This window comes from Danio rerio, chromosome 2, assembly GCF_049306965.1.
Source record: "Danio rerio strain Tuebingen ecotype United States chromosome 2, GRCz12tu, whole genome shotgun sequence".
Classification (NCBI taxonomy): domain Eukaryota; kingdom Metazoa; phylum Chordata; class Actinopteri; order Cypriniformes; family Danionidae; genus Danio; species Danio rerio.
Window position 1 is genome coordinate 14,187,973 of NC_133177.1, and position 23,169 is coordinate 14,211,141.

Consider the following 23,169-nt stretch of genomic DNA (forward strand, 5'->3'; position numbering starts at 1 on the left):
TGAGAAGGTGAGGACAATAACCAATCATAGATTGGTTAAGACCTCGCCTGTCAGCGCTCAAAAAGCAGGCGGGATAATATTGACATTAGTTTATTTGCTGTAAATGCTCATGCTACATTCAGAAAGAGTGTTTTCTTTGAGCAGGTCAAATTAAGGGCACAATTCATATATCTGACTGCTGTATTAAAAAACAATATTGTATTACAAAACACTTTAACTGTCACACCAAGACAAAAGCAATAGAATTTTTTTTGATTGCATTTCTTAACTCCTAATGTCGGTAGTTAACACAATCAATGCATTTTTTTCCAACACATCCCATAATTACTAAAATATCAGCCTGTACCAAATGGTTGAGATGTTGGTTTATGGTAAAAGTACCAGAATTAATAAATATACTACTGAAAATATGTAAGTGTAAGACCAATTTAATTAAAACATACTAAAAAATTGATAATTAAACTATAGCCATAAGCCATAAAATATTTCAGATTTTCATTTAACACAGTAATATACACGTTTTTCTTTTTTTTTTTTTTTTTTTTTTTACAATAAAATCAAAATGAAGTGAATTAGTGCAACAGGATTTAGTTTGCTTGTTTAGTTTAGTTTAACAAGTGCTTCAGAGACAGAACTCCTGTTTATTGTGGTATTAACCAATCAATCTTCAAAACTCCCAAAGTGTGAGTGTGTGTTTGTGTGTGTGTGAGTGAGAGTGAATAATGTGTGTAAGAGAGAAACATTGTGATTGTACCTGTGTGTGCGTCTGTGTGTGTGTGTGAGAGAGAGAGAGTGTATGAAAGTATGAGAGTGTATTTATAAGTGTTTGTGTGTGCGTTTGCCCATGTATATGTATAACAACATTGGTATTACACAGATGTTACGAGGAGATGGTGAATTATGTGGAAATTATGTATAAAATTAAATCACACTAAATATTTTTTATATTTTCAGAAAGTAAAACTGCTCATAATTTGGGTGTAGAGATTGGATTTGGGGTTAGAGCAATCGAAAGTATAGTTTGTAGAGTATAAAAACAATTGTAACCTATGTAATGTCCCCACAATTCACAAAAACGTGTGTGTGATAGAGAGAGAGAGATAGAGTGATAACTGTGTGTGTGAGAGTGTATGAATGTGTGAGAGTGGGAAGAGAGTGGGAGAGAGTGTACATTTAGGTGTATGCAGGGCACTGTATGTGTATGTGTGTGTGTGTGTTTGTGTGTGTGTGAGAGAGAGAGAGAGAGAGAGAGAGAGAGAGAGTATACTGTTATTTATAAATGTTAGCAGTTACTTACAGATCTGGCTTATATTAATGCACGTTTTTTTTCTACACTGCTACGCGATTCGGCATGCGTGGCCACGCAAGCTCCTGCAGTGGCTTTTTTCAGATTTTTTTAAACATTGCTGCGCTGCATAAAATGGCCACCAGGTGGGCCATTTCCCAAGCTCGTTGACTAACCATGGTCGCAGTTCCATTGTTACATGGTTTACCAATTTGCTGTGTCCCAAAACCATATTTCAATAAATAAATAAATAAATAAAAAGAAAAAAGAAAAATCGCAAACACCATCGCAAACCTGTGTGGTTGGAACTACGGCTCTTATTATGTCATTTTAGCATAAAACGTCACTGATTTGGCCGCAGCTGCAGGGTGTGTTTTATTATTATTATTTAATCAAATGGGAGTTCATGTAACAAGGAGTCTGACACGGAGAGATTAATTTGCAGTATATTTATTAAACACAGTTCAAACACAATCATACAATACGCACTTGCGTGCAAAATCACATCAGTAGTATTCAGTGTGGGTCTAAGGGCTGGCGGCTGGCTGTCAAAGAGTGATATAGCAGGCATGGATCAGTGGCAGGCGGCTTGGTTCAGAGTCAGAATACAAGTAAGGTTCGGGACAGGCAGAAGGCAACACAAGGTTGGTAACAGTCCAGGTAATACACGGGAGATCAGGCCAGGAGATAATGCTCAGTAATGTCAGACAGGGCAGAACAAGACTTCGCAATGGACTGAGTGTGTGTGCTGCTTATATGTGAGCGTGAGTCGTTAGCGGGATGAGCTGCAGGTGTGTGTGCTTATCAGTTTAAGTGGATGATGTAATGCTAGAAGTCCGGTGATGGTGGCCTCTGCTGGTCAGCGAGGGGAGTGACTGGGACCGAATCGATGACAGAGCCCCCCTCCTATGAACGGCTCCTGAAGTGAGAGGGACCGCGACATCGGGGTCTTCCACGGGAAGGAGGGGCCGACATTTCCGGATGTTGCAGATGAAACTCACTTAACAGAGTTGGGTCAAGAATATCCTTGCGATTGATCCAAGATTGTTCCTCCGGACCGTACCCCTCCTAGTCGATCAGATACTTAAGTAGTCCCCCCCGCCGTCTGGATCTCAAGATCTCGTGGATCTGGTAAGCCTCCTCTCCTTCGATAATGACTGGTGGGGGACATGAAACGTGGGAGAGATACGATAATAATTAGGCAAGGTTAATCGGTAAGAGACTGGAGAAATCTGACGTTCAACTTGGAAGGGACCCACGTACCTGGGACTGAGTTTTCTGCAGGGAAGTCTGAGGTGGAGATCTCGGGTGGATAGCCACACCCATTGACCTAGAGAGTAAGTGGGACTGGGACGCCGATGACGATCTGCTTGATCCTTAAAATGTCTGATGGCGTGAGAGAGATGAGTATGTGCCGCATCCCAGACCTCCTCACTCTTATTAAACCAGGAGTCTACGGCTGGAAGTTCTGAGGGTTTTCTGGACCATGGGAACAGAGGAGGTTGAAAACCTAGTACGCATCGAAAGGGGGTCAGACCAGTGAATGGTTTTCTTAAGGAGTTCTGTGCATATTTTGCCCACATTAGAAATTTACTCCACTCTTCCTGATTATTGTGACAATAAGTTCATAGGAAACTTCCAATCTCCTGATTGAGATGTTCAGTTTGTCCGTTGGATTGGGGATGGTAACCGGAAGTGAGTCTGACATTCACTTGGAGGTTCTTAAAGAAAGCTTCTGTCTGACACAATATCTTCGGGTAAGCCATAATAGGGAAAGACATACTCGCATAGCAACTCGGCTGTTTCCAGGGCTGTGGCTTACTTGGGTATGGCTATGAGCCTACAAGATTTCGAAAATCGGTCTATGAAGGTGAGTATGTAGGTGTGGCCTAGAGACATGGGAAGATCGGTGATAAAATCTATGGCAATATGGGACCAGGGCCTAAGGGGAATCTCTAGGGGTTGCAGCAAACCAGCGGCAATGGCGGGAGTGTTTGTTCATCTGGCATATGGAACAATTCTTAACCACCTTGATCACATCCTTATTTATGGATGACCACCAGCATCGGTTTTGAATCAAGTTAAGCATGGCCGTAATTCCTGGATGCCCGGAACTGGGGTTATTGTGAACTTCGGTAATAAGTTTCTCTCTCAGGCACGGAGAAACAAAGACCTTGTTTTCAGGGCACGCCGGAGGTGTGGGGCTTTGAGATGAAGCTTGAATTACTTCGGTCTCAATGTGCCACTGAAAGGGAGCCAAAATCAGGGAGTCCTTTAGAACGGGCTGGACATCCTCAACCAATGCCTCTTCATCCGTTAAGCAGGAAAGGGCGTCGGCCTTAATGTTCTTGGACTCAGAGATATATGTGAATGTGAAATCGAATCGGGTGAAGAATAGCATCCACCGCGCTTGTCTGGGGTTCAGTCTCTTGGCCGATCAGATGCATTCAAGGTTCTTATGATCTGTGATAACTGTGAAAAGGGTGTCTGGCTCCCTCTAGCTAGTGTCTCCACTCCTCCATAGCAGACTTCATGGCTAGGAGCTCACGGTTTCCTACATCATAGTTCTTCTTAGCGGGGTTAAGTTTGCGTGAGTAGAATGCACAGGGATGGAGTTTGTTCGATACCTGGGAGTTCTGGAAAAGTACGGCTCCAATACCTGTGTTAGAAGCGTCGATCTCCAGAGTGAAAGGCAGATTGTGGTCAGGGTGACAGAGAATCGGTGCTGAGGAGAAGTGAGACTTTAGATGGTTAAAGGACCAGATAGCATCTTCGCACCAACTCAGTCGGGCATTGCCTGCCTTGACCATGGCTGTGAGGGGAGCGGCTACAGTACTGAAATTTCTGATGAATTTGCGGTAAAAATTCGCAAAGCCAAGGAAACGTTGAAATTGTCTGATGGTGTTGGGTCTGGGCCAGTTAGTGACTGTGTCTACCTTGTTCTGGTCCATTGCTACGTCCTCAGAACTCATTATGTAGCCTAGGAATGAAATGCAGGTTTGATGAAACTCACATTTTGATAACTTGGCATATAACTGGTTGTCAATTAGACATTTCAAGACCGCTTTGAGTAGATCAGGATGTCGTCGATGTAGACAATGACCCATTGGTTTAGCATGTCTCTAAACACTTTGTTAATGAAAGCCTGGAAGATGGAAGGACTGTTTGCTAGGCTGAAGGGCATAGCCAAATATTCATAGTGGCCATTTACAGTAGAGAACCCTGTCTTCCATTCATCTCCCTGTTTAATTTGGATGAGGTTATAAGCACTGCGAAGATCTAGCTTGGTGAAATACCGGGCTGAGCATAACTATTTGAGGGCTGCTGGGACTAATGGTAGAGGATGGCGGTACTTAACAGTAATCTCATTCAAACCTCTGTAATCGATGCAAGGGCGTAAACTTCCATCTTTCTTTCCGACGAAGAAAATGCCAGCTGAAGCGGGTGACGTCGACGGATGGATAAATCCTTTCTCCAATTCCTTCTTGATGTAAGCATTCATAGTTTCTGTCTCGGTCTGAAAAAGGGGAAAGATTCTCCCACGAGGGGGCGTTGTACCAGGCAATAATTCAATGGTGCAGTCATACTCTTGGTGAGGGGGAAGTTTAGTGGCTTTTTTTTTGGTAAATGCTTCAGAAAGATCAGTGTATTCTTCGGGGATTTGACTCATCTCAGGATCTTCGGGACAGGTAACTATGGTGTTGAGCTGGACAGGAACAATAGATCGCAAGTGTAACAGAAATTAGCTCATTTTATGAATATTAATAATCAACAATAACGGTTTATTCTTAATTATTAATATTCCGGCTTAAGCTTCAGTCAATTTGGTCAAACAAACATATGATTGTATATGATCCTGCCCGCTCGACCTAGCGGACTCTCAGATTATGAATATTAATTATCAACAATAACGAATTATTATTAGTCATTAATATTCTGGATCACTTTATTGTTATTTTGACCAAACAAACACAAGCAGAGCTGCCGCTCTTCCGAGTGGACACAGTAATGATCTATACATTTAGAAAATGGGAATTTAATTGCTTCTTCTTGTGAAGTAGATTAATCATTCATAAGTTTTAATCAACTCATAACAGCTAGGCAGGGGAATCTGTATTTCAGTGAAATTTTCTCGTAAGGCAAACAATACAATTTACTTGATTATAATGGAATTTATTGACTAGTCAGGCAGATAACGCACAAACATACATTAAACATAGATCAAAGGTAAACCACGTGGAGATATCGGGTCTATACGGGACTATAAAACATGTAACAAACAGAGAGATAGCAAAGCGCGGAAATATAGATTTCAGATAGAGTGGCAAAATCTGGTTTCAGTTCCACACACACCATTAAGGATCACCAAGATTATAAAAAACACCTTTTGGATAAAAGGGGCACAGCTTATTCGCATAACTAAAAATACCTGGACTTTCATGTCTGGGGTCTCTCTCTTTATGCAAGTCTCTTCCTGATGAAACTCCTTTGATGTCCTTCTTGATGCGTTGAGTTTGTAATACAGTTCGGACGAGCACGATCACAAACTTTAAACTGAGTTTACTTTGCCGGAAAATAAGAAAAGCATGGTGGGAAAGGTCCATGCGGCTTAGAAGAGTGACAACGTGACAACCCGTTCAGCATTCTTGACCAATGATTTCAGGGCAAATTTTGAGCGCGAAACCTTCCTTTGTCTCGAGGCTGCTCGTATGCAAATTTGAGAGTCCGTCCAAAGCATGCGGAGAGGCATTTAATGCAGGGAATTAAATAATAAAGCAATGCGAGTTATGATCTTGCTCTATGCATCATGTGTTGTAAAATGTCAGCAGAAACCCATCGGTACCAAACATGGGGGGTTTAAAAGTACACCAACATAATTTTTCACATCCTCACATTATTTATGCTTTAAAAAGGCCTAAAGGGACCACACGTACAGGTTATATGAGGGGTTATACAGGTAAGAAAAGTCAGAAATGAGATACAAAGTTTGCAAACATAACATTTTTGTTCTGTGCTGGTCCCTGATTTCTCAGTTAATTTCTCTTTGGACTAGTGTCCTTGTGGGTGTGGGGAGGTGTGTGTGCGTGTAAAAAAGGAGTGCTTTGAAGCTCCAGGCTTATCTCTCCAGTCTCCCTGGATAACTTAAGCTGTCGCGGAAATCCAGACTTCTTGGAGCCAGAAGTCGTAAACCCACGCAAGGTACTCTGTGATAAAATCAATAAGTAGTTTTATCTGTGGACTGTACGCTACACAAGCATCTTTCAAAGCAATTATTACTCCACTTAATAATCTCACCGGTTTTCCAGGAGATTTGAGGGTCATGTGCTTGTAACCAGGGTAACCCAAGGATAACAGCGTGTAGGGGAGAATTGGTAACCAGGAATGATAATTCTTCTTCATGGAGAGAGCCTGTTTTAACAGAGTTGTAGAGTGCGGTAGGTTATATTTCCATCCCCTAGAGGGCGTCCGTCTATCGCAGTGATTGCTAAGGGGGAATCACAAGAGGTTAATGGAATGGAGTTGTTGTTGACAAGCGTATAATCCATGAAATTGCCTGCAGCTCCTGAATCGACCATAGCTAGAGTATGAATCAATATATCTCCATAACTCAGACAGATGGGTATATTCAAGGTGTGATTAGAGTTGGAAAAGACAGAGGTAGCACTCACCGATAACGTCTTGGGGGGTGGTTTATTGGGACACTGGAACTTGGTATGACCCAAAAGGCTATACAAGCATAAGTTATTCTTTAATCTTCTCTCGTTCTTCTCTCGATAATTGGGTCCCAGTTGCATGGGCTCAGTAGGGCATGGAGCTGTGGAGTTCTCAAGGGTTACAGGACAAGGGGAAACAGAAAGATATTGTCTTCGAGTACAAAGTTGTTGTGATGAGTCAGACGGCATTGAATCCATTTGCAAGCTTTATTGAAAGCACACATACAAACAATAACAAGGGGCAATCCAGGAATTAAAACAAGGGACAGGCTAGAGTACAAAGGCAGGCAGATATCTTACTTAGTCGGAATAACAGGCTGGAGTTCAGGGCAGGCGGATGTCTTTCTTAATCGTAGAGTCGGGCAAAGGGTCAAAAGCACAGATCAATCAGAGATGTGGAGTAGAGAATGCTCAGTAATGACAGCAGGTCAAATCAAGACTTCGCAATGAACCAGAGCATGAGTGTGATATATAAACGCTGAGCTGATGAGAAGCACCTGGACCGCAATCAGTGACAGGTAGAAGGGCTTATGGGAATTTGAGTCCGTGAGTCGAATTAGAATTCGGGCGATGGCTCCCTCTGGTGGTGTAGGAGAGGATTGGCATCGCCCTCATTTACAACAGAAGTAAATTGTATAACCTGATAGAGAGTTCGATGAGCTGGTCCAGTGACTTCCTTTCATCTCGACATGCCACTTCAGTTTGAAGTTCAGGGTTCAAAGCTTTTCGGTACAGGGTTTTCAGAGGATCATCAGCCCAGCCAGTTTGTGCAGCTAGTGTGCGAAAATGTAGAGCGAACTCGGCTGCAGGTTGATTTCTCTGTTGGATACATAAAAGCTCTTCACCAGCATTACGACCTCCTTCAGAGTGATCAAACATCATGCAGAAACGTTTAATAAACTCATTGAACGAGGGGAAAATGGGAGTACTGTCTGGCCACACAGCAGTAGCCCAGTCAAAAGCTTTTCCAGAGAGCAGGGAGCATACAAAGGCAATCTTGCTGTTTTCATCGGAAAACATATGAGGTTGTTGGGCGACAAACAGTTTGCACTGTAACCCTTGCATTTGGCTGGATTACCAGTAAACTTCTCAGGAAACGCTAGGCGGGGGCTGGACAGAGTCTGAGCATGCGTTGCAGGGAGTTGGCTGGGACAGTAATTGGTGGTGTGAGCAGCAGGTGTGTGTGCTTATCAGTTTAAGTGGATTACGTAATGCTAGAAGTCCGGTGATGGTGGCCTCTGCTGGCCAGCGAGGGGAATGACTGGGACTGAGTCGGTGACAGTTCAGATATTACATAACTAATTTTAAATAATTTGGGGTACAAAGTGCCCTAAAATAGCATTGTTTGTGCCAGTTAGAGATTATTTTTTAAATGAGTATCTTTGTTTAAAGAATCCAAAAACAATTTTCTAATAACAATATTTGACAAGTAGGTTGAAAATGTGTTAAACACTTTTTAAATATTTTCTGTGCTCAACACATTAAAAGTCTAATATTTAGCTGTCCATTTTAAATAAAAAAAATGAATAATGAAAATATGATGAAATTAATTTAACCACATGGCGTAATCGAAAACAGCATAGCTATATACGTGTTTTTGTTGTTTTTATATAGTAAACATTCACCCACTAAACATTAGACGTGTATGGACGACGTGCAGATGACGTCTATATTGCATTCGTCAGTCCAGACCAATTTCACTCAATTATTTAAGTGCTGCGAATAGTTTTAAAGCATTGTGGTCAAAGTAGTTGATTAAATTAAAACTAGTGAAACTGACGAGCGCAGTATTTTATTTATTAATATTTTAGTTATCAGAGCAGTTTGTGTTCAGACACTGAAGCATATAGGCCTAAGCCGACCTTGTTTTTGACTTTCTCCGTCTCACTTACGGCGAGATTTGGAGAGGGATTATTAAATTGGCATCAGACGGTTTAGTTTTGTCTCCATCAGACCTGCAGGAAAATATCAGGCTTTAATTTAATAAAATTAATAAACTTAATAAAAGGCTGATTTTTTTACCCACGATGCCAATTGTAGCCTATTGCAAATTTCAAAGAAAAATCTTAATATCACAACAAATGCGCAAAGAATGCTTAAACAGCAAGCATGTTTTAGTTAGATTGGGCCCTCTGTTATGTATAGCCTACCAATAGGTCTGTTATTTTTCTTTTACTAAAGAAGATATATATCATTGAGTTTAGCACCAGAGCTATAGAAACTGCTCATTTCGGTTAATTTTGCCAACAGACAACCCCCGCTCGTTAAGCGAATGTTAACCGTTAACAGATTAATAGTAAAATGTTATTTAATAAATAAACTGACGTGCCTAATTTGTGACACATTAAATATTGCATTTTAAAATACTGCTTTATTTTAGCATGCGTACAGCATACAGAATATAACAGAGCATCTTCATGCACCAAAACAAAAATAGAATAGTAAATCAAATAAATCCAGGTCTAGATCTTTTTCACTGAAATGACAAATTTATATTGCAAAACAAAAACATTCAGCGAATCCTTTTTAAGAACCGGCATATGCTGTTTGACTAATTATGTTTTTTTCCTTCTTTAAGAAAAAATATTAGGCTACTTCAAATAGATCGCTCCACAGAAAATATGCATTTAATTAGTGCTCTGCATGTTATTTTAAATGACAAAATCTCTGTAAACATTTTTAATAAAAGTCATTAGATTAAAGATTGTCTTAATTATGATTATGACTTATTTCCTCTGTCTCACTGGCGCTTCACGTGTGCGCGCGCTGCCTGTAATGAAAGACAAAAGACAATAAACCTTTAGGCTCTATGTTGACTTTTTATAATATTGGCTACTATATAGCATATAAAAATTTTGTTGTTTACATACATGTTTTTAAGCTGTAAAATGAAAGCCTCAGTTTGGTGCGAAGTTGATATGCAAACATCAATAAAAAACCTTGGATTTGTTTGATTGATAGATTAGATAGATTAGACAATGTAGGCTATTAAAAAAAATATATATATATGAGAAGTATTAATAACTGTATTTCCCAAATGAAAAAAAAAGGTTAGTTTGTAGGTTGAACACTAAATCATGGTATTATTAAGTTTATGATGCGGCTGAGCACTGAGGCAATCAGCAGCATCACAGTGGTGTAGATGCTATTCTTTCATAAGCTATCGACAACTATTTTTAGAACCATCATTTCATCATTATCTAGTAGTTATCATGTTTGGTGCGAACTGGTCTAGGTCAATTGTGAATGGCTGCAAGTCATACAAGAAATTACATTTTTTTCTCGGGAAAATTATTGTCTTTTGTAAATTCATTACTATTTTAATAACATAAAATATATGTGAGTGCGTGCTGTTTTTGAGGGCAGCTTTCCCTGTCATTTCTCTTCAGCAAATTATATTTTTTTAAAGCTGCTTGATTCTTTTAAAACCGAAAGCAGAGCCTGTCAATTGGTGTTTTTCCATAAGATACTCCTTTATGAATGTTTTATTTTATGAGTAAAGTCTTTAATGTGCTTTTTAATAGTTTTATTCTATTCAAAGCAGCACCTAGATGCGAACTTATCCTCAAAACATGGTATGAGAGCAATGCATGTCATGTGATGCATAATTGCCTTTTTTTTTTTGCGCGTGCGCGATCAATTTCTGATCCTTTTGCATAAAGGTTTTATTGAAAAGACAGGTAATTTAATGACTTTGTATGTGCTAAAATATTTGAAATACGAAAACAAATGTTATTTTAAAAAAGCATATACATAATAAAACTGTAAAACAGACTAAAATGCATGGTCTAATCAGAAATAAAGGAAATTACTTATTTGTTTCATTATTTAATACATAAAATTGGCTAGTCTTTTTATAAATTGAGTTTAATTGATTTGAAACTTTTAATTGCATTTTTATGTCCTATAAATAATAAAAGTTGCATCAGATTGATAAAAATGAATCTGAATACCTGCAAACAGGGCCACAGTTACTTTTTTTTTCACTGACTAGCATGAATGACAAACGCGTCAGAAAAAAAAAAGACAACTGCTGAATCTTTGCAAATATTTGCTTAACTTATAAAACAAATGTCTGGTTTAGTGATGTTAGTAATGCATAAAAAAATGCAAAGTAGAATTCTCCTGAGCTCATTAACCCACTAATGACAGCCAGGGAATCACTGGCCCACCACATTTTTAAGAACATATTTTATTTAATAAAGTTATTATTTCATTGACCTGAACATAACCATTTATAATATAATTACTAACCAGTTGTCTAAAATATTAAAATAATAAAATAGCCTATTATTTTATTCATAGCTAGAGCTTGATTAAATTGATTGACATCCTATATAAGTGATGTGCTTTTGTTTGTTTGTTCTCAGTGATCTTTATGTACTAGGTTAAGCAAAATATTTTCTAAAATGTCAAACAGTATTTGTCTATAGCTTTAATTAATTTAAAATAATAAAAATAACAATAATAAAATTATAAAAATACAAAGATAAAAAGAGCAGCATTTTCCTAATTATAATAGTCCTTTATATTTATATCCATGTGTTGTTTCGTATTCATTTTATTTCACTTTATGCATTCGTTATTTAATGTTTGAATACTGAAATAAATAACAGCCATCGTTTAAAAGGTTATTTCACCATCAAAATGTAGCCTGTTATATGTATCATTAACTTTTCATGTAAAACTGTTGTGCAGTGTAAATGGGACCTTAATACAGTTTAAAGCGAATTTGTCTAAAAGCATGATGGGCATGGCATGTCTATTGTTTTGGCTGGAGTTGTGCATATTTAAAAATAACTGTCGGGTGACGGCTTTATGGCCGTGCGGAATTTTCTGCTGCTTCGCTCTGGCTCAGCAGGCAACACCCTATTCAACTATGTTGTGTGTTTTTTTATGTGAAAATATATTCTTTTGGCGAATGCTAGGAGCATAATATAGATATTTTTCCTCAAATCACACGTAGTTCAGTACAGAAGTTGCTGTGCATGGAAATTCAATTTCATACGGCCCCATATTTCATTCGGTTTCATTTAATAATGCATGTTTTGCTACGGTTACGCCATCCGTCCTACGTCGGAGTTTTGGATTTTGTGTATCCATGTTTGTGAAAAACACTTGTCTTGTCTGTCAGATGCATGGGCATCAGTAGCCGCATTTCCACTTATGCGCCTAAAGCGAGCGAGCCAGGGCGAGCCAAGGCCAGTCGCGTTTTCACTGTCACTTCCGGGGCCTAATTGAGCCAAATCAGGGCTTTCTTGGGGCCAGCGGCCGACCTTTTTCAGCCCGCCGAATACCTTGGGCCAAAGAAGGCCAGTCGGGGCTTTGGGGCGGAGTGAAAGGAGAGGTGGGGACAGTTTTCCGATCGCAGACGAGTAAATGCGCCAAACACATAAACAAATAAATAAAAAAGGGAAAGAAATCTTCTGGAACAAATTATAGGCTGGGGTCTTTTTGCATATGATCACCCTTATGTTTCTCTTTTAAATGTAAGGCTGTTGCATAAAATAATAAAGTAGTTTTAATTTATAAGTGACTTTTCTTTGCTGCGTCCTCCTGCTTGAATGATTCAATAACGCATAATAATCTTTACACCATATTAAAGGCACAATAGACAGTAGAAAAGGTTTTCGAGAGTTTTTGTCAAGTTTAAAAGGTGTGTTTGTGCACGTTTAGATGCCTGTATGTGTGTGAGACCGAGGAAAAGAGCACTCCCCTTATAGCCCTGTTGATGCCGCGAGCTGCTTTTCTCTTTTATTTTTTATTGTTTTTATTTATTTTGGAGATAATACACTATATGAATACAACAGAAAGACATTAAACTTTATAAATTTCATGTCCACTTTTGTAGGCTCAAAACAATAGTGTCAAATTTTAGATATAATAAAATCACATTAAATAAATGAACCAATATAAAACTAACAAAAGCTAGCAATAACAATTAGTTACTATATCAAACTGTTTTAAAGCCATATTAAACTTTTATTTTTCAAAAGCCTCTCTGAAAATAAAAAGATTTTAGATATATACTAAAAACAATAAACTCTGGAGAATATTTTACATATTATTTATAAAGTATTTGGATACGATGATATTTATTAAATCATACAAACATTTTCAGGGTGAGTGAAAGCAGAAACTGCTTAGATTGGGAGGGGACCTGTCACCCCTGTCCTCACCGGGATTTTTGCCTGTACGCGTTTTTTCTTCTCAAGTGACGCAGTCGGCTGAAATGAATGATAATGTAGCTACAGCGATTGTTTTGGATGCTCTCCGTTTTGACAGCATTATTAAAGATTAATATCAGTTTGCTCCATCTTGCTTTTCTTCAAAGGACACAGATGTTTAATCAGCTGTTGTTCAGTGGCGAATTAGAAGACAGTTGTGTTTCTGACCAAATATTAAACTTATCTTTGTATTCATGTGTTACCAAAGCAGCGACTCCTCCTCACTGTCGATCCATTTAAACACTCTTTGCTTTTCTTCAAAATATCGCTTTTCAAAGAGCCAGATAGAAAATAATCGCCGGTCTTACGTTTCATGCATGTACAGTGCAGGGGGGACAGTGTTTTCAGTCGTTTCAGTGTGAATGACAAGCTTTAGGAAAACGACTAAAAACGATAGTGTGAAAACTCCGTTTTCAAATTTATCCGGACCAGTGTAAACATAGCCTCAGTGGTTTTCAACAACGGGGAGATTGGAGGGTCTGCGACCATTGTTTTCAAGAGCCAAATGGCCAATAAAGATTTACTGAATGTCAGTATTATCTGAACTAAGCATTCCCTGGTGGTTGTAAACCGAGCCAGCCTCTAACCGGTGACCTACTGTGTGCGAGGCAGATGCTCTACCAAGGACTCCATTGAGCTGCACTATGCGCACCGAGCATTTGGCATAATTTGATTAACTATTTAAAAACATATTAAAAGGATTTAACTGTCATGGCTGAGAACGCTCTGGTTACTAAAGGAACCAGAAATGCTATTAGTGGATTTATTTAATCCACGAATGGGGATTTCGTTTCAGAAAGTAAATTGTCTGAAAGAGTATATAACAGGCCAATGAAATGCCAAATGTGTTTGCAGTGTAAGCTTGCGCACGTGTGCCTTATTGCCAACTAGCTCTGCATATGAGCACAGGGAAAGCAAGGAAACGCCATCCTTTTAAGCTGAAGAGACTGACACTTACAGCTAAGGAACAATTATTATGGCGATGCTATATAGCATTTCCGTTCCCCTCCTCGGGGAACGAGGGTTACTTTAGTAACCAGAGCGTTCCCCTTCGAATGGGGAACTTCAATGCAATTAGTGGATTTATTTAATCCACGAATGGGGAAATGTCTGGAAAACACCATAATGACTGCACCTTACCTTCCCCTCCGATGAGAGGATAGCCATGCATAGTGTGAGCACTCCTGCATCAAAGAGAGGCGCGGCCTTCCAATGTGATCCCTGGCCCTTACTTATCCCACTTCAATGAAGTTTTACAGATTTAGATATATTTTTTGGGAGTCGCAGGCGTCTAGATCAGGGGTGATCAACCCTGTTCCTGGAGATTGACCTTCTTGCAGATTTCAGTTGCAACCCATATTAAACACACCTGCCTTTAATTATCAAGTGCTGTTCAGGTCCTAATTAATTGATTCTGGTGTGTTTGATTAGGGTTGGAGCTGAAATCTTTAGGGCAGACCTACAACGTAATGGGCCAGCGAGTGACTCCTCTTGAATCAGTGCTGGGGGCCTCGGAGGAATCTGCAGGGCTCACCTAACGGGGAACTTTACTGACAGATAAAAAGCGCACGTATCTCCGTGTTAGGGAGAATGGCACAGCAAGCGTGTTTCAACACCGTTTCAACCGAGTTGTTTCCTCAATCACCAAGGGTTACTTAATACCCTTGAGGAAACCGGCTCCACTCGCAGATTTGAAAATGTATTAGGTGTCGCCCAGCCCGCAGCTCTACAGATGTCTGTTAGAGAGTCGCCGCGTGCACGCGCCCAAGAGGATGCGATGCTCCGAGTGGAGTGCGCACGCTCTCGGGGGACACGGCTCGCCCTGGCTCTAAGCGAGGGAGATGGCATCCACTATCCAGTAGGCCAACCTCTGTTTCGATATGCCACTTCCCTGCAGACACTGTCCGAAAAATGCTTCGTCGAGGATCGAAGGAATCTGACGCAGGCTCGTGAGAACGAGGGTGAGATCCTAAGAGGGGATGAGAGGGGGGCGGGGTGGATTAATTCGCCTAGCGCCTCTGAGGAACCGGATGATGAGATTATGCCTTCCCACGTTGCTGCCAGCCACCGCGTCATGAGAGCGGAGATGACAGCCACGTAACCTTGAGTGAGGAGGGCAACAGCCTGCTCTCTAGCTTCTCTTGGAGTAAGAAAGCACAATGCTGATCTGGCTAATTTCGGGGGTCTTCTCTGCGAGAGACGCACCATTCAGTGAATAGACTTTACTTCAGGGCAAAGGCGCTCGAGGAGGGGGCTCTAGCCCGAGTGATGGTATTAACCACCGCAATCGGTAGGTTACCTAAGCCTTCCTCACGTCTAAGGACCACCAAAGATCGGGGTGAGGGTGCCAGATGGTGCCCTGTCCCTGAGAGAGTAGGTGCTCTCTCAAAGGGATCTGCCAGAGAGGGCCATCGTGAGGAGAGTGAGCTCTGACATCCAGGTCCGGTTGGGCCAGAGGGGCGCAACCAGCAACCTGTTCCTCCTCCTCCCTGACCTCGCACAGTAACTGCGCGAGCAGGCTCACTGGGGGAAACGCATATTTGCGCATGCCCCGAGGCCAGCCGTGGCCAGTGTATTCGTGCAGAGCGAGCCCTTGGTCAGGGAAAAGAACAACTGGCAATGAGTGATCTCGGGGGAAGCAAACAGATCGATCTGGGCTTCCCCGAATCACACCCATATCAGCTGAACAGACTCGCGGTGGAGTCTCCATTCTTCATGAAGTAAAGGCTGCCGTGAGAGCGTATCGGCTGCACAGTTGAGCCTGCCTGAATTGTGAATGGCGCGCAGCGATTTCAGCCACGGATGACTCCAGAGGAGCAGACGGCGGGCGAACTGAGACATGCAGTGAGAGCGAATACCCCTCATGCAGTTGATATATGCCACCGCCGCTGTGCTGTCCATCCTGACCAGCACGTGCTGCTGCTCCAGCACCGGAAAAAAAACGGTGGAGAGCGAGGAACACTGCCAACAGCTCCAGGCGATTGATATGCCAATGCAACTAGGTTCCTTTCCACAGGCCCGCAGCTGCATGCCCGCAGCGCCCGTGCTGGAAGCATCTGTTGAAACAACAACATGACTGGACGCCTGTCCTAGAGGCACTCCGGCCTGTAGGAAAGAGGGGTCATTCCAAGGGCTGAGGGTGCGGCGACACAGTGCAGTAACGGTGACTCGAGTTTGCTCTTTACTCGGTTGACCTGAAACCCCAACAGGTGGAGGTGCTGGATCACCTTGTCTCTGTGCATAATCAATTGCTCCCAGGAGTGAGCTAAATCAGCCAGTTGCCAAGATAATTGAGTATGCGGATACCCGCGAGCCGAAGGGGCGCTAAGGCACCCTCCGTGAGCTTGGTGAAGACCCGCGGAGACAGAGAGAACCCGAAGGGGAGGACTTTGTATTGCCAAGCTCGACCTGCGACCTGCATACCGCAGAAACTGACGGTGGCAACGAAGAATGGAGACATGAAAATACGCGTCCTTCAGGTCTATTGCTGCAAACCAATACAGAGGACAAACGCACCGGAGGATGCGCTTCGGCGTAAGCATTCTGAACGGCAGCTTGTGCAGAAAGCGGTTCAAAACTCGCAGATCTAGGATTGGCTATGACCCACCGCTCTTTTTGGGCACGATGAAGTGCGGGCTGTAAAACCCGCTCTCCATCTCGGCTGGAGGGACCGGCTCGATTGCATCCTTCGCCAGGAAGACGGTAATCTCCTCTCGCAAAACAGGGGTGGACAGGGGGCTGACCCTGGTGAATACACACCCGTGAACTTGGGGGGCCGTTTCACAAACTGAATCGCATAGCCGAGTCTGATTGTGCATATGCTAACCAGGCAGAGCTCTCGCTAATGGACTTATCGCAACAATCGCAGACGTACCAGCAGTGGGGCAGCGCAGAGTGGGTGTGCTGATCCGGGAAGCGCGAGGGTCCCACGGAAGAGCAGGAGGCGTGAGATTTGCTCTCATTCCGCACCCAAAATCCGGAGGGGAGGCTCAAGGGGAGGGAGAAAAGAGACCGTTCTCCCAGCGCTCGTGAGTCACTGGCGAAATGCACCAAACATGCGAGCTAGAAGCATAGCTTCCCAGACTGGCAGATTTCTGGCTGTCACATCCAGGAAAGTGGAAAAGTCCTCTTTCATTGATGTTTTCATGGCAATAAAAAGTGCCATCCAGCGGGGAAAGAGCAAGTTCCCTCTTCTCCAGATGACCTGTCCCAGGGACGCTTCGTGGTCCGTTTACCGGACTTAGCAGCACTCTGGGCAGGGGGGCCTTCTTTCGAGGTGCACACTCGCTTTGCCGGAGGCATGTGCAGGGGTGGGGCAGCTCTCGTAGGCGGGCGCCTTCGGCGAGGAGCAGCAAATATAGATGGTTCGGCGGGCGGAGCGGGCTTACGGTCCCGCCGATAGGTGACATTAGCCATTGCATCAGACTTCTCTCTCACCGCCTTGAATTCCTGGGTGAATTCACAGACGGTGTCGGCGAACAGGCCAGCTTAGAATATGGGGGAGTAAAGAAAGCGGACTTTGTCGACTTCGCCCATATCAGCTAAGTTTAGCCAGGGGTGGCGCTCCTGGACCACTAATGTGGACATCGTCCCCAACGCACCCCAACGCACACGCAGCGGACTTAGTGGTCCGAAGAGCATAGTCGGTTGCGGTGCAAAGCTCACAAGCCTGGGTTGGACCCACCCTTGTGCAGCTCGGCCAGCGCCTGCGCTTGGTAGTGCTGGTAGGTGGCCATCACATGCAAGGCAGAAGCAGCCTGGCCCGCAGTTTTGTAAGCTCTAGCTCCGAGGGAGGCAGATAACTTACAGGCTTTGGACGGGAGACGAGGCGGACCTCGCCAAGAAGAGGCGCCACAGGGACAAAGATTGACCGCAATCGCGCGCTCGACCTGAGGAATCACCACATATCCCCTGGCCACTCCACCGTCAAGAGTGGTGAGGGCGGAGGGACACGCAGCACGGGCAGAAAAAAGTGCCCTCCAAGACTGCGTGAGCCTACTGCACCTTTGGGATGAACCATCTCTAATCCACGGCCGAAGCAGCCCGGGAAAGCATGGCTAACATGTCCTTTTCAGGATCCGTTTTGACAATGCTCACCTGCCCGAGGGGAGCGAGTGGGCCTGGATTCCCGTAGGACAATAAAAGCCCACCCTCCGATGCAGCAGTGGACGTCTGGTCCCTGCTGTCATCGAACATAAGGGCTACCATCTGTTTAGATGAATCGCTACCTCCGCCCGAAGCTTGGAAAGAGTGCTTGGAGGAGCGGGATTTCAACCAGCACACACACACATATCATGTACATCTCGACATGCGAAAGTGTTTCTGCCATGACTTTAATTCAGAAAACCGGCAGAGTTGTCTCAAACACTGTTTTAAGGTCGCCGTTATATGCGATCACCAGCAGTTGGTTTTCTTCTTGCATGAACATGCTGGATTCAGCTGGTTCGTTGACAAATGGGTCACGTATCCATTCCTTGGCCGTTTATGGGTCCTTTGAGGTTGGGAAGTAGCGCTCAAACTCCTTTAACAGCGAAGACTGGTGATCGTGCACCAGCTTGGTGAGTGAGGGCGCAGGCTCAGTCTCACAAAATCCATGCTAATGTTTGAAACATGTCCAATATGCCTCTGTTCACGCGTCGTCCCCACAAATCCAGTTGGCTTTACATGCAGCTACTTTATCTGCCAACTTAAAGATAATTAATTCTTGTGCGGCCCGGTACTGATTGATCAACGGACTGGTAACACTAAAACCTGAACCACACTGTTCCAGTTACTGTGACCATTTATGTGAAGCTGCTTTGACACAATCTACATTGTAAAAGCGCTATACAAATAAAGCTGAATTGAATTGAATTGCTAGACTGTCTCTCTGTGCTAACGCACCATATGTCGTGGCCACGCAAGATCACTTTGTTTCATGCGCGCGTTAGTTCATGCCAGATCTGTACTGTAACTAAACTTTTACAGTGAGTAGCTGGCAACAGTGTTGCCAGTATTCTACTGTAAAAAAGCCCGGTAAGGTCTAACAGTGTATGTATGTGATTGAACATGCTGAATTATCTCACCAGTGAAGGGATTTTCTGGTAAAAAGGCCTGACGATGTGAGTTCTTGTACAATAGAAACTATTTACAGAGAAATACAGTTTCATAAGCAATGTTTCGTTTCGTTCTTCTCATTGCTAAAGGGAGAAGCACTTTATCTATGAGACCAACAGCGTGTAAGTACATTTAGACTTGTTTTCAGTTGTTGTGTATGGTACTAGAAAAGTTTACCCACGGTTTCCTTGGTTACTGTAAGAGCTTGTGTGTTCGAGCGCGGACGGTTTCGCGGCCCCTGCCGCGGTTTCGGGTGTTTTTACTCTCGAGGCGTGTCCAGCTGAATTCAATCATCAAAGCGCTCAGGGGTGTATATAAGCAGTTAGTCTCACCGCGCCAGCGGTCACGGCAGCCTCGTGTGAAGGCCGTCTCGTGTGAAGACCCACTGAGCAAAAACACCGACAAAGCACTTGAGTACTTGTTTATTTTACTTTATCTTTGCACATATTATTGTTTTCATTGCACTTTTATTATGTGTTTACTAATTCCTGTTGTTACTAACACTCGCAAAGCATGGGAGGTACGCTGCAGGCGTAATCCTCACAACCTTCGTTCAATACATGTATCTGCTATTTCACAACTCTCTCTCTCCATGGGCCTCTGGAATTGTCAATCTGCTGTTAACTAGGCAGATTTTATTACCTCCATAGCTACACATTCTGACTAGAATCTCATGGCTCTAACTGAGACCTGGTTGAGACCGGAGGACACTGCTACACATGCAGCTCCTTCTGATAATTTCTAATTTTTACCACACTCCTCGTCAGACAGGAAGAGGGAGTGGGACTGTACTACTGATTTCCAAAGAATGGAAATTCACTCAGAAACCGTCCCTGCCAAAAATCAGCTCCTTTGAATTCCACGCAGTCACCATTATCCACACCTTCTACATAAATGTGGTTGTCATCTACCACCCACAGCGTACATTAGGTCACTTCTTAGATGAACTGGATGTTCTTCTCTCATCTTTTTGTGATTTTGACACTCCCTTGATGGTGCTTGGTGACTTCAACATTCACAATGAAAGATCTCAAGCTGCTGACTTCCAGACTCTGCTTGCCTCTTTTGACCTCAAAAGAGCACCTACTTCTGCTACTCACAAATAAGTAATCAGCTAGACCTTATGTACACTCGACATTGCTTCGCTGATCAAAGACTAGTAACTCCACTACAAACATCGGATTTCTACACTTGAAACGAGCAGTGCCACTGATACACTCTGCTCCACACTAGCATAATGTCTAGACAGACTATGTCCTCTTACATCTAGGCCAGCCGATGCCAGTTCTCCTGCACCCTGGCTCTCAGATATTCTCCGTGACCATCGCCCAAAACCTCGGGCTGCGGTGAGAATTTGGCGAAAAACTAAAAATCCTGAACAGCTCATAACATACCAAACTCTTCTGTCATCTTTCTCAGCTGTTGTTACTTCTGCAAAGCAGACATACTTCCTTCAGAAAATCAACAATGCCACCAATCCTCGCTTACTTTTTAAAACATTTTCCTCTCTCCTCTATCCTCCTCCTCGACCCACATCCTTCACACTTACTACTGATGACTCTGCTACATTCTTTTGCACCAAAACTGCAAAAATCGGTGCTCAATTTGCTGCACCTACAACAAACACGCAAGATACACCACCAACACCACACACTCACCTCTTTTTTTCAGCTCTCTGAGGTCTGAGGTGCCCAAACTTGTGCTATCTAGCCATGCAACCACCTGTCCGCTTGATCCCTTTCACTCTCATCTATTGCAAGCCATTTCTCCTGCAGTCATACCAACACTGACTCACATAATTAACACATCTCTTGACTTTGGTTTATTCCCCACTTCATTTAAGCAGGCTAGGGTAACCCCACTGCTAAAGAAACCCAACCTGAATCAAACGCTACTTGAAAACTTCATACCGGTATCCCTGATCCCTGCTCTCAGTCGTGGAGGATCTCAGACTGGTTAAAGCAGACTCTAAATCATCAGTCCTCATCTTGCTGGATTTATCAGCTGCTTTTGACACCTGTTTCCTCTGGGGAACAGTTTTGGGTGTCTTGAGTGCCTTGTGGAGCGTGGCTGGACCCATGACTTTTCCAACCAGGTTGTGTAGTAGCTGTCGTCTTCATGGGAGTCACGATCACTGTGTGGGCCGTTGTCTGTGGTATCGTCGTTACACAGGGTGTCTTTCTGTGCATGTGTTGGACCTTGGGTGATGTGGGCCGCTGAAGGTTTCACATCTCTTTTTGGAGACATCTTCTGTTTGAGGTAGGCCCGGTGTGTGAGGTCTCCCAACTGTCGGATGGACATCGTGTGTGGACAGGCTATGATGCCTAGATGACGACTTAGTCCTGGATGAAGTTTCGTAGGAAGAGGGTTTTGAAGTTTCACATCATCTTCAAGATCCGGGTTGTCATGTGCAGCAAGGTATGCTTGTCTAAACCTGTGGTAGATGGCTTGAGGTGTCTTGTGGCAACCTTGTTTGGTTTCCAGGGCAGTAAACACTCCATGTTCAGACTCAGAGCTTTTAAACTCAATCTGTGTTAAACTTCAATCAGTGCTTCACACAGTAGTAGGTAGTTTGACTTTATGTGAGCACGTTGTCTGTCTAGGAAACTTTGCACCCCAGGACTGGATTTGGATCTGAGGAGGTAGAACCGGTCTCTGTCAGTCACATGAGGTCTTGCTTCAAGATAAAAGTCTATGTCCTGGAGGTAAGCCTGGATGTTTCTGCTCTTAGTAGAGTTTAGGTTAAACTGGGTGATGCTTTTCACCAGTTTATCAAGGTCTCTAAGAGTCTCTTCCTGTGCAGGTTTGACAGCCGTGTGTAGTGACTTTCTGCTTGCATCAGAAGGGAAGTTGTTGGTGGTTAGGTCTGGTGATGACTTGGTCTTCAGCCGTTCACTTCTTCCACTGTTTATGGAGATGAGGGAGTCAGCTTTGCTCAGCAGAGGTGATGCTGATGAGGGCTTTGCCCATCTTGGCTCTGGTTTATGTTGATAGACCTGTATGAGTTCTCTGAGCCTTTAGAGTTCATCGCTGATGTTATCTAGCTGTTGGGTCAGGTTATCATTTGCACTGCTGTATGTGCTCACATGGTCCTCCAGAGCATTAATTTTAGCGTCTTTGTGTTGGGTGCTAGTTTTAGCTTCCTCTACTTGCTGTTCAGCAGACTGGAGACGCTGTATCAGGTCCTGCTGGGATGACTTCAGTTCATGGTTCTGGTCTCTTTCAGCAACAGCAAGGGCAGTTTGGAGCTGTTCAACTTGTCTCTTAGTTAGATGCTTCACTTCGTCTGATACTTTGATCTGGTCCTGGGTTTTCTCTGTGCAGCATTGGAGGTGCAGTAGCTTTTTCAGGAACTCAGTGGTTTGACACTTGAAGTCATCTTGGCCTTTAGCTTCCAGCTTGTCGATGTGGCTTTGTGCACACGTCAGCTCCTTCTGAAGCTGGGTGAGGTGCTGGTCGCTAAGCTTGAGCTGCGCTGTGAAGGCGTCACTCAGGAGACAGGTGAATTTTGTTAGCTGTGGCTGGTTGTGATTCTGGCTCGAGTCCTGTGTCAAAAGCCTTTTCAGAATCATGAATATTACTAAAAGTAATAAAAGTTAAATTGCCTTGGTGATTAGGCCATCTGTAGCCAGGTTTCCACATCTTCTCCTCGAGCAGTGGGGTTTGCAGTCGGTGACATGCTGGCTTGCTGGGAGGTGGAGACTGATCCAGATCTTTGTGGTGTTATCAGTCTATATGTAGTGGAGCAGCTAAGTGTTGTTTGTTTCAGTGATTATGAACCAAAATTAAGTGGTGTAATGACTCCGTGTGAGAAAAGAAAAGAGAGAGAACAAGGTTAAAACAAATT

At 43.2% G+C, this 23,169-nt stretch overlaps 1 protein-coding gene across 5 annotated transcripts in view; it reads left to right on the top strand.

Moving 5' to 3' along the window:
- Nucleotides 1–23,169, top strand: part of cfap57 (cilia and flagella associated protein 57) — a 328,197-nt gene that overhangs the window by 293,976 nt on the left and 11,052 nt on the right. For 2 of the 5 annotated variants that reach the window (XM_073923815.1, XM_073923822.1), the window contains exon 19: nucleotides 21,926–22,027. The exons of the other annotated variants lie outside the window; for them this stretch is intronic. In XM_073923815.1, coding sequence (XP_073779916.1) covers nucleotides 21,926–22,027 — 102 coding nt within the window. The remainder of the gene's footprint in view (nucleotides 1–21,925; nucleotides 22,028–23,169) is intronic. 5 annotated transcript variants of the gene reach the window in all.